At 36.6% G+C, this 13,552-nt stretch overlaps 1 protein-coding gene across 1 annotated transcript in view; it reads right to left on the bottom strand.

Annotated features, from left to right (window-relative positions):
- AKT3 (v-akt murine thymoma viral oncogene homolog 3) overlaps positions 1-12,639 on the bottom strand; it is a 143,946-nt gene extending 131,307 nt beyond the window's left edge. Inside the window, exon 1 of the mRNA XM_014950837.1 lies at positions 12,485-12,639. Within this exon, the coding sequence (XP_014806323.1) occupies positions 12,485-12,530 (46 nt within the window). The 5' untranslated portion in view covers positions 12,531-12,639. The remainder of the gene's footprint in view (positions 1-12,484) is intronic.
- Positions 12,640-13,552: the final 913 nt, after the last annotated feature.

The following is a 13,552-nucleotide window of genomic DNA, read 5'->3' as shown; positions in this document are numbered from 1 at the left end:
AGAGATTGTGGTAAGCCACCCTTTTTATAAACTGTGCATCTAATCAGTATAAAACTTTCCTCTACACTACAGCTACAAGTATATTGACATCAACAGTCAACCAACCACGGATGCTTTTGGGGAAGAAAGTGGATTGCAAAAAAGGAAAGGCTATAAATATTCTAAGGCTCTAATGCAGGACTGTATTCACTACAAAAATACAAATGCCTTTTGTGAGGCAATTTACCAGTGACAAAGATTTTACTGAATATGAAGACCTGCAACTTTCTATCCAGCAAAACTCACTTTATTATAGAGATATTTTCCTTTTGTAAGAAAAGGTCAGACACACTATGGATAACCAGTCCAGTGGTGCTTTTGCCAGACAGTGATGCTTTTGCACTCATGCTGCCTGTCAATAAAAAGAGTTCTTTTCTCCCCCTAATTTTACCCAGCTCTGGAGCAGTAACTCATCACCCCTATTACAGGAAAACTCATTACAAAACCAACACAAATTCAGATTTTATGTTCTTATGTAAGAATAATTTAATTATTGTAGTATGTTCAACAAAAACAGTCAAAATACCTATTAACATTAGAATTTTTTAGAATGTGACCGTGTTTGAGTGGGTCAAGATTTTATTACTAAAGGTAATAATAATTATTTGCCTTATTATTACACAGCAGATTATTTAAACGCTCACTACCAATACAATCAACTATAAACTCTCTCTTTGTAGACTAAATAATAGCTAAGCTATCTTCTTGTGCAGGGGAACACCAAATGTTAGAAAGGATCCTTAAAAAAAGTTGGGTTTGTTTGGGTTTTTTGTTTTGGGGTTTTGGGGTTGTTTTTGTTGTTGTTTTATTTTTATTAGAAAAGAGAGCAAGCAGTATGGTTGAGGCAAATCCAAAACTACAAGGTGTCTGTATGTGCCTGGAAAATATGACACTTCACTGACCACAAAAATTTATTTATTTCATCTAATATCAACAAGGTTTCCTACACTGCTGCACATCACAGCAATTACCATTCTCCTTTGGAGCAGGGACGGTTGGATCAAATGAGGAAAAAGTTCATCAGCTGTACATAAGCCTATTTGTGCCAACTGCAGTTCCACATAAAATCCTATGCACATGGTATAAATTAAATGGGTAAAAGTTTGGCTGTGATTGAAAACCATCCAAAGGGATCCCAAATACATAGGTTTACAATAAAAATTCATTTCAAATATTCATTGTGCAAGTTGAAATCATAAAGAGCTTGATCCATCTCCACATTTTGGTATATAACCCAACCAACCCAGAAGCAGGCTTGCAAAGAATGAATTTCAGCCAAAATCTACTTGTACAGAAATTCTACCAAATGTAGCATAAACACTATGGAAAATCTTCTGCAGAAACTCTACACAAAACTCAAAGGCTTTAAAATTAACATCATCTGAAGCTTCACTGATTGTACACCAACACAGTATGTATATTCTGAACTCTGAGAACCATAAGTATAATTTTATTCTTGAGTAATACCCAGAAGCCAAGAAGTAACTAGCCTCAGAAGGATATTGGTTTATCATAAGCTTTGGGTGTATTTTTGGTTAAAATACACAGCTTTAAACAGATTTCAAACTCTAAACCCAAGAGGATTACAAAGCTACTGTATCATTTGGATTAAGGAACCACTTAATGTTTCAGACATTTGTGTTAAAAATTACTGTTTGTTTAAAAACTATAAATGTACAGGAATAGGAACTAGCTAACCTCCTGGTGGCAATTTTGAATTCAATCACGTTTATGATTAGCACAGAGAATAAATCAATGGCCCTTTTCTAAACATGAACTTCAAAGAAAAACATCTTGAAATACAAACTAGTTGAGCTGCAGTCTGGTCATAGTGATAACCTAAGCTTTAGGTGCAGTTCTATAACCGATTTACTCTTGCAAAGGCCACTAGGAGGGAGCTACCCTGCCCCCCTGTGCTGCCACTCGCACTTTCCCACCGTTTGCACTACTGTTTGTGCAACTACACGGTGAGTCAGGTCAGGGAAATGATCCATCTGAAAGTTAGCTAGAAAAATAAAAATAGATTAATCAGATAAATTTCCTAGTATGATTCACCATGTCACCATTATAAGCATAAGTGCCAACACAACCGAGCAAGAAGAGGACATGACACTTCCCCTATTTCAGCAACAGCTTCCACTTAACACAAGTTTCAAGTAAATACGGAACTGCATCTATCCAGGGCAAACTCACAAGCTCCTAATTAAAATACAGTAGTTGTTGCTGGTTTTCAAGATAAGAATAAACTTCTTCAGAAAAGTTTGTAATATATTAGTCAGCAGACATAAATTGGCATGATATTATAAAAGCCAGCACAGTTCAGCACAAAGCGAGTGAATGCAAGTTTTAAAGTAAAGCAATCGATGCTGTACGAAAGCACACTATTTTGCAAGTATTTTCACAAGTGTAAAAGTTATACCACTAATCTGCAGGGTTTCATTGCGTCAAAAGAGTACAGGTAGAGATGTTGTCATGTTCCTACGGATTGCTTTCCTAGTGACTGCTGTTCAGGTCTTTCCTCCGGTCTCTCTGGAGGACATCTAGCAAAAATACTAACCTTAAGAATTGATTAAGGACAACTGGTTTTTTGCAGCTTATTAACAGCTCCTCCCTTTATATTTCACCTCTTCCTCTGCAACATGTCAGGAAGATAAACAAAACCCCAAAAATCCACTGCTTCTCCATCAGGCTGAACTTCAACTACTATCAGACTCATTCTACTTCCTATATAAACAATTACATTTTGAAAAGCATGAACGCTGAAATGTAAGGCATTCAGAAGTTTCACAAGGATGAACAAACTCACATTCAGGAAGCCTCTGAAGTGAAGCAGTAACACTATTTCCATTTTATCTGAGGGAAACCATGACTAGGACAAACTCACGTTAAAATCCACAATATTGAGTATCCAATTTAAGATATTGTCGGCCCAGTTCTTTACATAATTTACCATCTTACACCTCTTTCTTCATTACAAACATAGTTGTCTGCAAGTTTATCACAACCAAGAGCACAGACCGCTTGCATAAACTAGCAATCAGATCTCTCTATGGTGGTGTGGTTTTCATTATCTAAGCCTAGTTAGCACCCACCTGTGAAGACTATTCTGGTTTCAGTAACTTTCTTAGCATCACAATGTTGATAAAGGAAAGCTATCTCCAGTAAAATTTTTACACTTCAACTGTTCAAATGTGAATCACTGAGGATTATACAGTTTGGAATTTCAATGTAAAAATAGTAACAACAACTAACGAACCTGGAAACTTTCTAATTTTACAGTTAATATGCTACCATATTTTAATTAAATATTTTTGGGAAGACTACCCCCAAAGGCAAAACAGCCAACATTTTGAAAGTTAACTTCTGAATCTGTCTTGAAAAACAGAAGGTGTTTTATTATCAGCATGCTGGCATCTGACATACTATCTTCCTATCAGTTTTAAGAAAGCACTCTGTAAGAAAACAAAGTCAGAAAGCAAAGTCAGAGTTTACAGTAAACAAGATGTCAATTTCAATGATATGAATACAAAGAAATGTACTTAGATTTATAAAAAGTAAGCTAACACTGCCCTGATTTCAAGGGAAGTAATCAATAATAACACAGACTAGCTGGGACATTTGGTAGAGATGGTACTGAAGAGAACTGGAAAACATGAGACTGGAGATACATCTACGTTACAGCTAAGGACTATACATCTGAAGCAAATATCACAATTAACAACTATTACAAGCTTTGGTTTACACTGTGATCACACCTCATACATTCCCACTGCCAGAGGCTCTCAGTCCATAGGAACAGACCAGTGAGTCAAAAGCAAAGCTCTGGAAACTTGCCTAGATAGTACGGACACCAAAATCTAAGCACCTCTCAACAGATTTGGTCCTACTGGGCTATATTATGTGCTAATGGAGATCTACCCTGAGACCCAAAACCCACCTAGCACAAGTCAAGGTCTGTGCTGCTGAAACCGAGCAACACTCCTTTGCCTGCAACTTAGGAAAGACCAAACTGATCTCATTAAGTTGGAGGTTGAATAAATCTCAGGCACTACCACCATCTTCCTCCGATGTTTTGGTGGGAAAAAAAACTCTCATTTTGTCAACAGACTGTACAGATACTTATGAAGGGTCAAGACTTCCTCCAAGAAAATAGAAGGCAACCGAGACAGCACTCAAGAGGTTACAAAAACTTCTTCCCTTGTCCTCCACCTCTTATTCATTCCTTAAATTATCGCTAGCCTCATCTCTTCCAAAAACTTATTTTTCAATATCTGAATTTGCAGTCTCAATTGCCTCTTTGCTATTTATGCCCCAAAACTTTTGACTTCTCAGTCCAGTCCTAAAACTCCTTCAGGACCTAGTTTCAAGTCACAGCTGTTGACCTTATTAATGTTTTTTATGACTACAGTAGGGGTAGTATAAAAGAAGTGAGTCCCACAGAGGCATAAGCTGATTGACCTAGCTGAGGTGAGAGGAACAGGTACATGGATTGCCTTTGAAATAAAAAAAAGCACAAAGACTTGGGAGATTTGTTGGACTGGCATGTAGGTATATTGGAAAAAGAAGATTTTTAAATGAGATATCAAAAGCCCTGGTATTGCAAACAAGTTATCCTCACAATAACAACACCATCAATGTGAAAGTGACATAAACACCAATGAATGTAAGTTTAATCAACAGATTCCAGTACGCCAAAGGTATTACACAGTGTGACTATTAAAACTTTAAGTAAAAATAGAAAGCAGGAGTTTTATTAAATAGAAAACACATATTTGGGAAACAGCTCCTCAAAATCTTTCCCAAAAGCATACTTTCAATATCTGGTCATGCAGTACTGCCATGCCAGAAGGGTTGTGAGCAGAAAAAGAAAAATGAATTCTTCACATCTAGCTTCCCTAATCCCTGCAACAGAGAATGTTAACCTTGCTTCTTAAGAAGTATTGCCCTCATGGGTAACAAACTGGCATGAATAAGAGAAACCAGTATGAAAGGAGAAAACCTTTAGAACATGAGCAATAAGGCAGCATTTATTACATAGGAAATGGAACAGACATACAAGAATATGTAATTCCAGTTTTGTCCAGGGTGGTCAAAAAACCCCATTGCCTAGGTGTTTTCCTATATAACAAGCAACTTCTTGTTGTCAGGAATAGTAAAAGCACTTTTCTACCATAAAACTCAGGACATGTGAAAGCCCAAAGCCCAAGGTGATAAGCACAATCAACATGCCTTACAAGCCACTCAATGGATAATAATAAACGGGGATTTTGCTCAGGCATTGAATTTGTTCAACTTCTTTTCAAAAATCTAAAAATCAATAGCACCAAGGTCAAACATGTTCATACTCCCATGAATGTTCAATGTTTATACCCTATTAATACAAACATAGGATAACACCTTCCTCCCTTGCAATATTATTGCATCTTCTATTGGATGTATTAGTGATAGGAACTAATAGATTTAATCAAAGAACATGCACAGAATTTTAGCCACTATCATCTACAATACAGCTGCATCTAGAAGAGCATCATTTTTACCAATCAGAATCACATCTGTATAACCATTTAAAAACTGGGAACAGGCTATATTACAGATACATTGAAACAAAAACAATTACAAAAAATTAAAAATTAATCAACCATGCACAATTATCTAAAGTGGCATTTCAGCAAGGATATTGCAGAGAAACATCTTGAGACTGTTTAAAATACCTTTCAGACTTCAATTACTTACGGCAAACTGCTTTACATACAGAAACTGGTAATAATCCAAGCTGGAGAGCTGCAAAAAATAACACTCACCTATTTACTACCAAAAAGTACCTGGAATAAACAGTTATTTAGCAAAGAGAACACCCCACATTCATCCTAGTTACCACTACTTTAAGATTTTCACATGGTTCTGACCTTCCTTCAGAGAGGAGTAAGGTTTAAAAGGTTACAATTATTCCAAAAAGAAGAGCTACAAAGTGAATGGAAAAGAGGAAGGGTACAGAGGGCCCTTCTCTCCCAGTGGGGTAGCGGCAGGAAAGCAGTCTCTAAATACACAGATCTCTGCTCAGAGTGTATGTGGCAGTAAAACAAACCAAACCAAAACCAAAACAAACCCAGTGTGTGAGGTTTCCCCCAAAGCAAGCAACTTCACAGATTTACCTAAATCCACTTCTACACTGAGTGCATGATATATAAATCTCTATTTGAGAAGTTAAAAAATAAATCTAGTTTAGATATATACGGATGTATAAACATTTATATATGAGAGCTTGCACTGTCATTTTTTCTCTCTTTGGTCCTCATGGAGCTGCCTCATTTACATTCATATATTTTATTGGAACTTTACAGCAATTCACATTTTCTACTAATTAGATAGAATTAGAGGAGAAAGATTGTAATAGGAAAGGCTTAGTTAGTTTCAAGTTGTTCATCAATGAAGACTTTACCTTAAACTACTATTCAGTAACACAATTAGACAAAAATAGTTTAAATTTCTTCTACTTTGTGTAGCAGATGTTCAAGATAGTCTATTTAAATTTGTCTTTGTTAGAGGTGTGTTAAACTACTCAAATAATTCAGACAATCTGCAAACAAGATTTTTGACAGGTTGTGAATAACACTCAATTAGTACCATAACTTCTGAGATTAATTTTTCCATCAAGGCATTCTTGCCCCCCCCCCCCCCCCCCCCCAAAAAAAAGACCAAACAAACCAACAAAAAAAACAACCAAAAAAACAAACCACAACACAAAAACCCCAACCAACCATACCACATGAACTCAATTTCCAGTGTTTATTTCCAAAATTAACATCTGTTTGGTCTTGGTTCAGCTGTAAAACCCAACGTCCATTAAATTAAATTACTTAGTTCTTTTTCTGGATTGGGGGGTAAAGAAGAGGGGAGAGAGGAAGACATGCTACACTAAGACTGTAAATAATTTGTACTTTACACAACAACTGTATTCCTATTTGGAACAATAGATTTATTCCACTATACTATTTATTCTTCTTGATAGTAAATATAACAACAATAAATCTTTTCCACACGGTTATTTCTTAAAATCCCATGATACCTGCATCATGTCTTGAATTGCCAAAATGAAAACAGACCAGCAGCTGAGTGAATCTCATCCCAGTAAATCAAACACATCTTATTCTATAAACTCTGTGATCTTAGAAATACTAACACTACTTCAGGTAATTCATTCCTGGATATAAGTAGTTATGAAAGGCTGCATTAAAAAAAAAAATAAACCAAACATCGGGTGAAAAATGGCATTACAGCATTTCAGTGATATACTGTTTACAGGACAATCTCATTACAGGAAATCTTCAAGACATCTGTTTTTAACCACCATCTCATTACATCAAACTTCTTAAGTTGTCATGATTAAGCCACAGCAATTCTATGCTGCAGTTCTCTCTCTATAAAATTGGTATACTGGTACTTCTGCACCTCAGGTGAACATTGTGAGATAAAATGAGGACATCAAAAATTGTGAGACTATATTTAAGTCACCTCCATAAGCAAGTCAGGTACATTATCTATTCAATATAATTTGAGTAAAAATGTACCATGTAAGCCATGTAAAGATTGTCATGACAAACAGCATTATCTAACATAACACACTTGAATGTAGAAACCCAAACAGAGGTGTGGTAACTGAAGTATGACAACAGAAGCACTGACTTAAGCTGATAAGATTTTGCTTTGTCTTTAAATAATGATTTAGCCATCTTGTTATGCAATATACACTACGTATATTCTCCCCAGATGAAAAAAGAATTTAAAAAATTAAAAAAACCCCACAAAACTAAAAAAAACAACAAACACACACCTTACTCTTTCAATTAAAGTTAGTTAACATGTTAAATTTAAAACTGGGTCCTTAAAAAAGTTAGCATCTGTGTCAATTTTTCCTTTGTCCCAAATGATCTTTTAATAACATGGTAACAAAGACTCTTAAACCTTTTCATATGTTTAAACTAATTGAAATCTTGTGCACAGGTTATATATAAGGAAATTAGGTTGCAATTAAGCATAGTTCTTAATGATTCTTAAATCTAATTGTTGTGACTATTATAGACCACAGACAAGGTCAACTCCACAACTCAGGAAACTTTCGCTTTAAAGAAAAAATCACCACCTGAATTATACGCATAAAACCCACTTTTGTAATTATACAGCTCTAATTATACTAAGCATGTTCATCTATTTAAAAAAAAATGCTGTTTCCAAACCAACAAATTAAAAACATATCCCCTCTCTGTAAAACATTACATTTAGTAAATACGGTAGAAACACGTTAAATAGAATTTAAGAAAAACCTCTTACAATAATTAAAAAAAAAAAAACACACTGCAAAATGTTGTGATTATAAGCAAATTCAAAGTGTAAAAGTCATTTCAGCAGTTACTGCAGTCCTTACACTAACTTCATAAATGTCAAGTACATATTTTAACTTCCGCATGTCAGGGCAAGGTCTGGATCACTGTGTTTCAGATCTTTAGTCAAGATCACTTCCTTTTCACCTGTATGCATTATAAGGAAAAACACTGGTGTAATCTAAAAAGGAAACAAATAAAGGAAGACAACACATCTCTCTCCTAATCTGGCTACGGGAATAACTGGAGAACAGAAAGAAGAAAGAAAATTTATTATCCTCTCTGAAACAAAACACAATGAGCCAGTGAATTACAAGAATACCTTTGCAGCAGTGCAGGGACACAAGGCAGTGAGATGCTTGGTTCTTATCACTAGATCTGAGACAGTAAGTCACAGACAACCATAAAACCATCCGTACAAAATATATTCCCACTCCTCTCTTGCCTGAGCAGAGACTCTGCTCTAAGACTGCTCCACTGGCTCTCCACTTGTGCAAGTTCTGATGCCTCACAGGGTATATCTGCATTAATACTTTAGTTCAGATAAGGAGAACACTTTTGCAACAAATCTTTCTGTCACCCTAGTTAATACACTTTTGTTTGTTGCATGAAGCAGTCCTGGAGTGCACAATCCTGGTTCCTTCCAGATGAAACTGAAAACCACAACATGTGCTCCAGGAGCACTACCGTTGCCAAAGGGGCACAGGAGAAGACAGGAGACAGCTCACTTCACTTAGCAAATGCACTGAGCGTAGACAAGTATCAGGTCCTCATCACCAATTATTTCATTGTTGAATCTGCTCTCACTGGACTGCAATACTTGCTCAGGCAGGCACAGCCGCTGTGCTTCAGGGTCTCCTTTCACATGTGAAATGGGACCTGACTACACCCAAAGTTCACTGAACTTCTCAGGCTTTGCTATCTCTTGGGTTTTGTGTCTTCTGCTGTCCAAAGTTCTCGCCTCCAGCCTGTCATCTCTGCTTGCTTGACCATTCAGATATAATAACTTACTCTTCCTCAGTAACACCTACTCTCACTACACTGAAACTTCTTCTCCTAAAAACTACTCAAAGCTTGAGTATGATCACCCTTAATGAGATAAACTTAATCCTGGCATTCCTTAACTTTGAGTGCTGGTTGATTTTAAAATAGTAATGCTTTACTGTGTTCATCATTTAAGCACACACAGAAAAACAGAGCATTGAAGCCAACTGCGTAGCATCACATTGACTCTTCAGTGCTCAACATCAGGGTTAAAAGCTTACAAACATATAGCCCTCAGCCCTCTGTTATTGACACGGATAGTGCACTAAGGGTAATAAAGCAAACATTTTCTCAGTGCATTTCACAGCCATTAAGAATTGTAACACTGTGCCCTAACAGACTCTGTCTTCTTCAGCCTCTCCTTATCAGAAACTCAACTTGGAGATTCGCAGCTCAACTTTTTAGTCCTCCCCTCTCATTCCTACATTTACTTCACTTAACCTGCCTTTGTAATGGCCTATCTCATTAGCCAGCTACACAAAACCATTCTTCATCCCAGTACCTTAAGTCATTCTCATACTCCTTAATTGGGCTGTGAGTGGCAGAGAGAGATTGTTTTGTCCATTTCCTTGTATCACAGACCTTCCTGACTGCTGAAGGGAACAATTTTAAAAGGTCCTAGGCTATATCCGCATGACCAAGTAATTCAGCGTAATAGAAGGAGATCAGTCAACTGAAGCAGCTGGTGCCCAGGCCCCTATGTTTCCAGCATGTAGGGTTTCCGAGTTTCATTTCAAGTTACATTCAGCCTCAGATTGAATGATGCACCATACACATGGTTCAGGGCTGTCCAAAGGACCAATCACTGGGGCTGGAGTTGACTCAGTGTCCACCTGGCGAAGAGATGCCATGCCCAGCTTTCTCCAGGAGGTTTGTTTTGTACCTACCAAAACCACCCTGTGAACTGAGCCAATGAGTGTCAAGTGGGGGTGATCAGAAAATTCACTTTAAAACTGTAGCATGATACCTTGTAGAAGTAGGGCAGCTTTACCCAATCCCATAATGCTTCTTGGTACACAGAGAGAACATTTAGCTGCCAGAATAAGTAGTGTCTTCTGAGCATATTCCAACTTTCAAAACTTATATTAAGGTTGGATATTTGGCAACAACTAAAAAAAAAGCACTTAACAACCTTGATTCTCTTGCTCCAGAGCAAGGTCAGGATAGAAGCTGTAATTACATGAAATGTATAACCAATGAATTAAATGCTTACAAATTCTTGACATTGGGTAACACCACTACACTTTTCCTTTTGTTTTCAGAAACAAACAAAATGAACGCTTTTTTAAATCCACCAACAAACAGTATAAGTCAGACACAGAAAATTAAGGACAATATTAGATCGAATTAAAAGAGTCCAACTTAAACGTACACAGTTACTTACAACAAGAATGGAAAAAAAACATACATTCACTCAAAGTTAATTAAAATAAGGACAAATGCATGCCATGAAATGTCTTTACTTAGAAAAGAAAATAATTGCTAACAAAATTGACATCAAATGTCAACTCAGCAGGCTTTTTTTCAATTAAAAGATAGTAAAACAGCACGAGGAAGAAAACTTTTATTTTACATTTCAGAATTTCAAATATTCAGTAAGACATTGAGTTTCATTGTACATTGTCCTTCTCGGGATCTCAGTGATTAATATATGCATATCCAGTGCTCACAGAGTTGATATTAGGGTGTAATAAGAATGAACAATATTACATAAAGGAAATGATGGCATGTACAGGAAAATTATTTGGATCATCCTAAACATTTTCTAATACACTTAGAAGAAATTTATATGAAATAATCAAAAAAGTGAATCAGGTACCCAAACTGAGTAAACAACAAGATGGGAAGGAAAAATAAGTTAAAACTTTAAATAGCTCCTGTCATGTAAAATTTGATGTTATAAATATAAGTATATATTCCAAAATAGGAAGCAGTAGTGACATAGTTTAGCCTGTTTTCATCTAAATTACCCATAATGCATCCTGAAATACAATTTATGCAGGAATAATAACAGAATAATAAACTTTTTCTCTAATTCTCTTGGCTTCTTTGACATTTAATGTCATCTGCAATAACAAAGCTAATAATGATCTTTGTCTTCACACACTGCTATTGAAACAAAGCATTTCTTTGTAAATTAAAGGGTAATTTTGTTCCCACTATTCCAGTCTAAATCTTTCTGGGCTAGAATCACAGAAACTCATGGCATAAATCGCCCTATAATCCAGAACACCTTCTTTCTGCAGGAGAGATTTCTTTTGGAAATAATTATGTGCGCAACCACAACCCACAGCAGACCAGCATGAAGCATGGATGATTTCATCCAAAGTTCGTTACATGATACAAATGCCAGATATTTCTAGAGGTTTTCCATTCAAAGCTTAACATACAGCAGCCTTCCCAAATTTGCAAATCACATGGTGACACGTTATAAAGAGACATCTCAAGAATTTACGGGAATTCAAATGTAACAGAAAAATCATACTTTAGACTGGCTTATATTCTTTAATCATATGTATGGCTTCCAGCTCTGCAAAGTAATTAGGTGTATGCTGAGCTTTATGCAAGTATTATGTTGTTTTTATGGGGAGCACTTGCATTTGTAATACAAGCTGAGCCACAGAGAATGATTTTGGCATCTAGGAAGTTTCACACAAAGTATCGCATCCGCAACAGCTTCCAGGCAACCTTCTACTGTGCACCTCTATTACTACCTCTTCCAGCTGCCACAACAGTCTACTTAGTCTGATACATGGGTAGCAGCAGCTGCAACAGCAAGGTTAAGTGGGAATTACTGATTCCAACTTCCTCTTCAGTGTCAGTTACGCCTATAAACAGGGGCACTGCTGAGGGTTAAGTATTAACAAGACCGAAGCCTTAATGGCCATTAATTCCATATGGTCAGATTAGCTCACTCCAGACCAGAAGATAAATCAAGAATGCTCATATGCGTAACCATGTAATGACACTGTGCACAGCATACGATACACCAGAAGAACTTGCCATTAAAAGGCAGAACTTACCCCTCTTCTGAACCCAGCCTTCCTTCACAATGGTAACATCGCTCATGATGGCTCCACTCTGAACCCCCAACTCAAAAGAGTATTTCTTTGAGTTATCAGCTTGTCTGTTTGGCTTCTCTTCTGAAGCTCTTCCCAATTTCTACTGATGAGTCAGCCTGGAAGGAAATATTAGAGAAAGAATTTAAGTCTTTTCTGTTTTTCTCACTTGACAGCCAACAAAAAAGTCTTTGTTGATGCCTTCCACTGACTGAGCTCATATTGAAAATCTGCCTTTTTTTTTAATTAACTGTATAACAAAATCATGTTTCTAGTCTTACAGCACCTTTTCCATGAACACTGTAATACTTAAAAGAAGCAGAATGTGTTACATTTTAAGTTGTATGGCACTTTTATAAAATGCACACAATAGAATTCTCTCATACTAAGCCACAGGGTGCTGTTAAATGAAGGGATGCCGGCACTGCATGCTGAACCCAAAGGTGCTTAACTATTCCCACATTTGTCAGAATCCATGCAATGGACAAGTGGCTCCTCTATTATGGCTACATTGATCATATGAAGAGTGCGAGAAAATGGAAGAAAAGGTTCTGTAAAGGACCTTAAACAAAGCCTTAAGTATTATATAGGATACAGTTATCCTCATAACTCTTAAAATCTGTAGTAACCAGATTATCAGCCAAGCAATTAGGTTTTTTAATACCTGAAAAAAAAAAAAAAAAGACAGTAAAGGCTACAGAAATACAACATTCTTCCAACTTCTACTGTAAGTTCATTGTAGGCAATAAAAATCCTTAATTTACAGAAGTTTTTTAAAAACAGCATCCTCTGCAAGTACATGAACAGAAAAACAACTTCTTAGGAATACAAATTAACCAAAAAAAGCCAATTTTTAGTTTATGAAAAGAAGGAGCATATAGTCTCTCAAGGCTTTAAGCCAGGCAATGACGAGAGTGCTCTTTTCCCTACAAAGCTCAGCTTGCAGGGGACAGAAGGGAAGTTACCCCTGGAACAGGACATGCCACTCTCAGAAGCCACAACCCTCTCTTCTGACCACCTCACTCCCAGAGT

Source organism: Calidris pugnax, unplaced genomic scaffold (genome assembly GCF_001431845.1).
Source record: "Calidris pugnax isolate Ruff unplaced genomic scaffold, ASM143184v1 scaffold24, whole genome shotgun sequence".
Taxonomy (NCBI): domain Eukaryota; kingdom Metazoa; phylum Chordata; class Aves; order Charadriiformes; family Scolopacidae; genus Calidris; species Calidris pugnax.
This window is presented reverse-complemented; position numbering and strand designations above follow the sequence as displayed.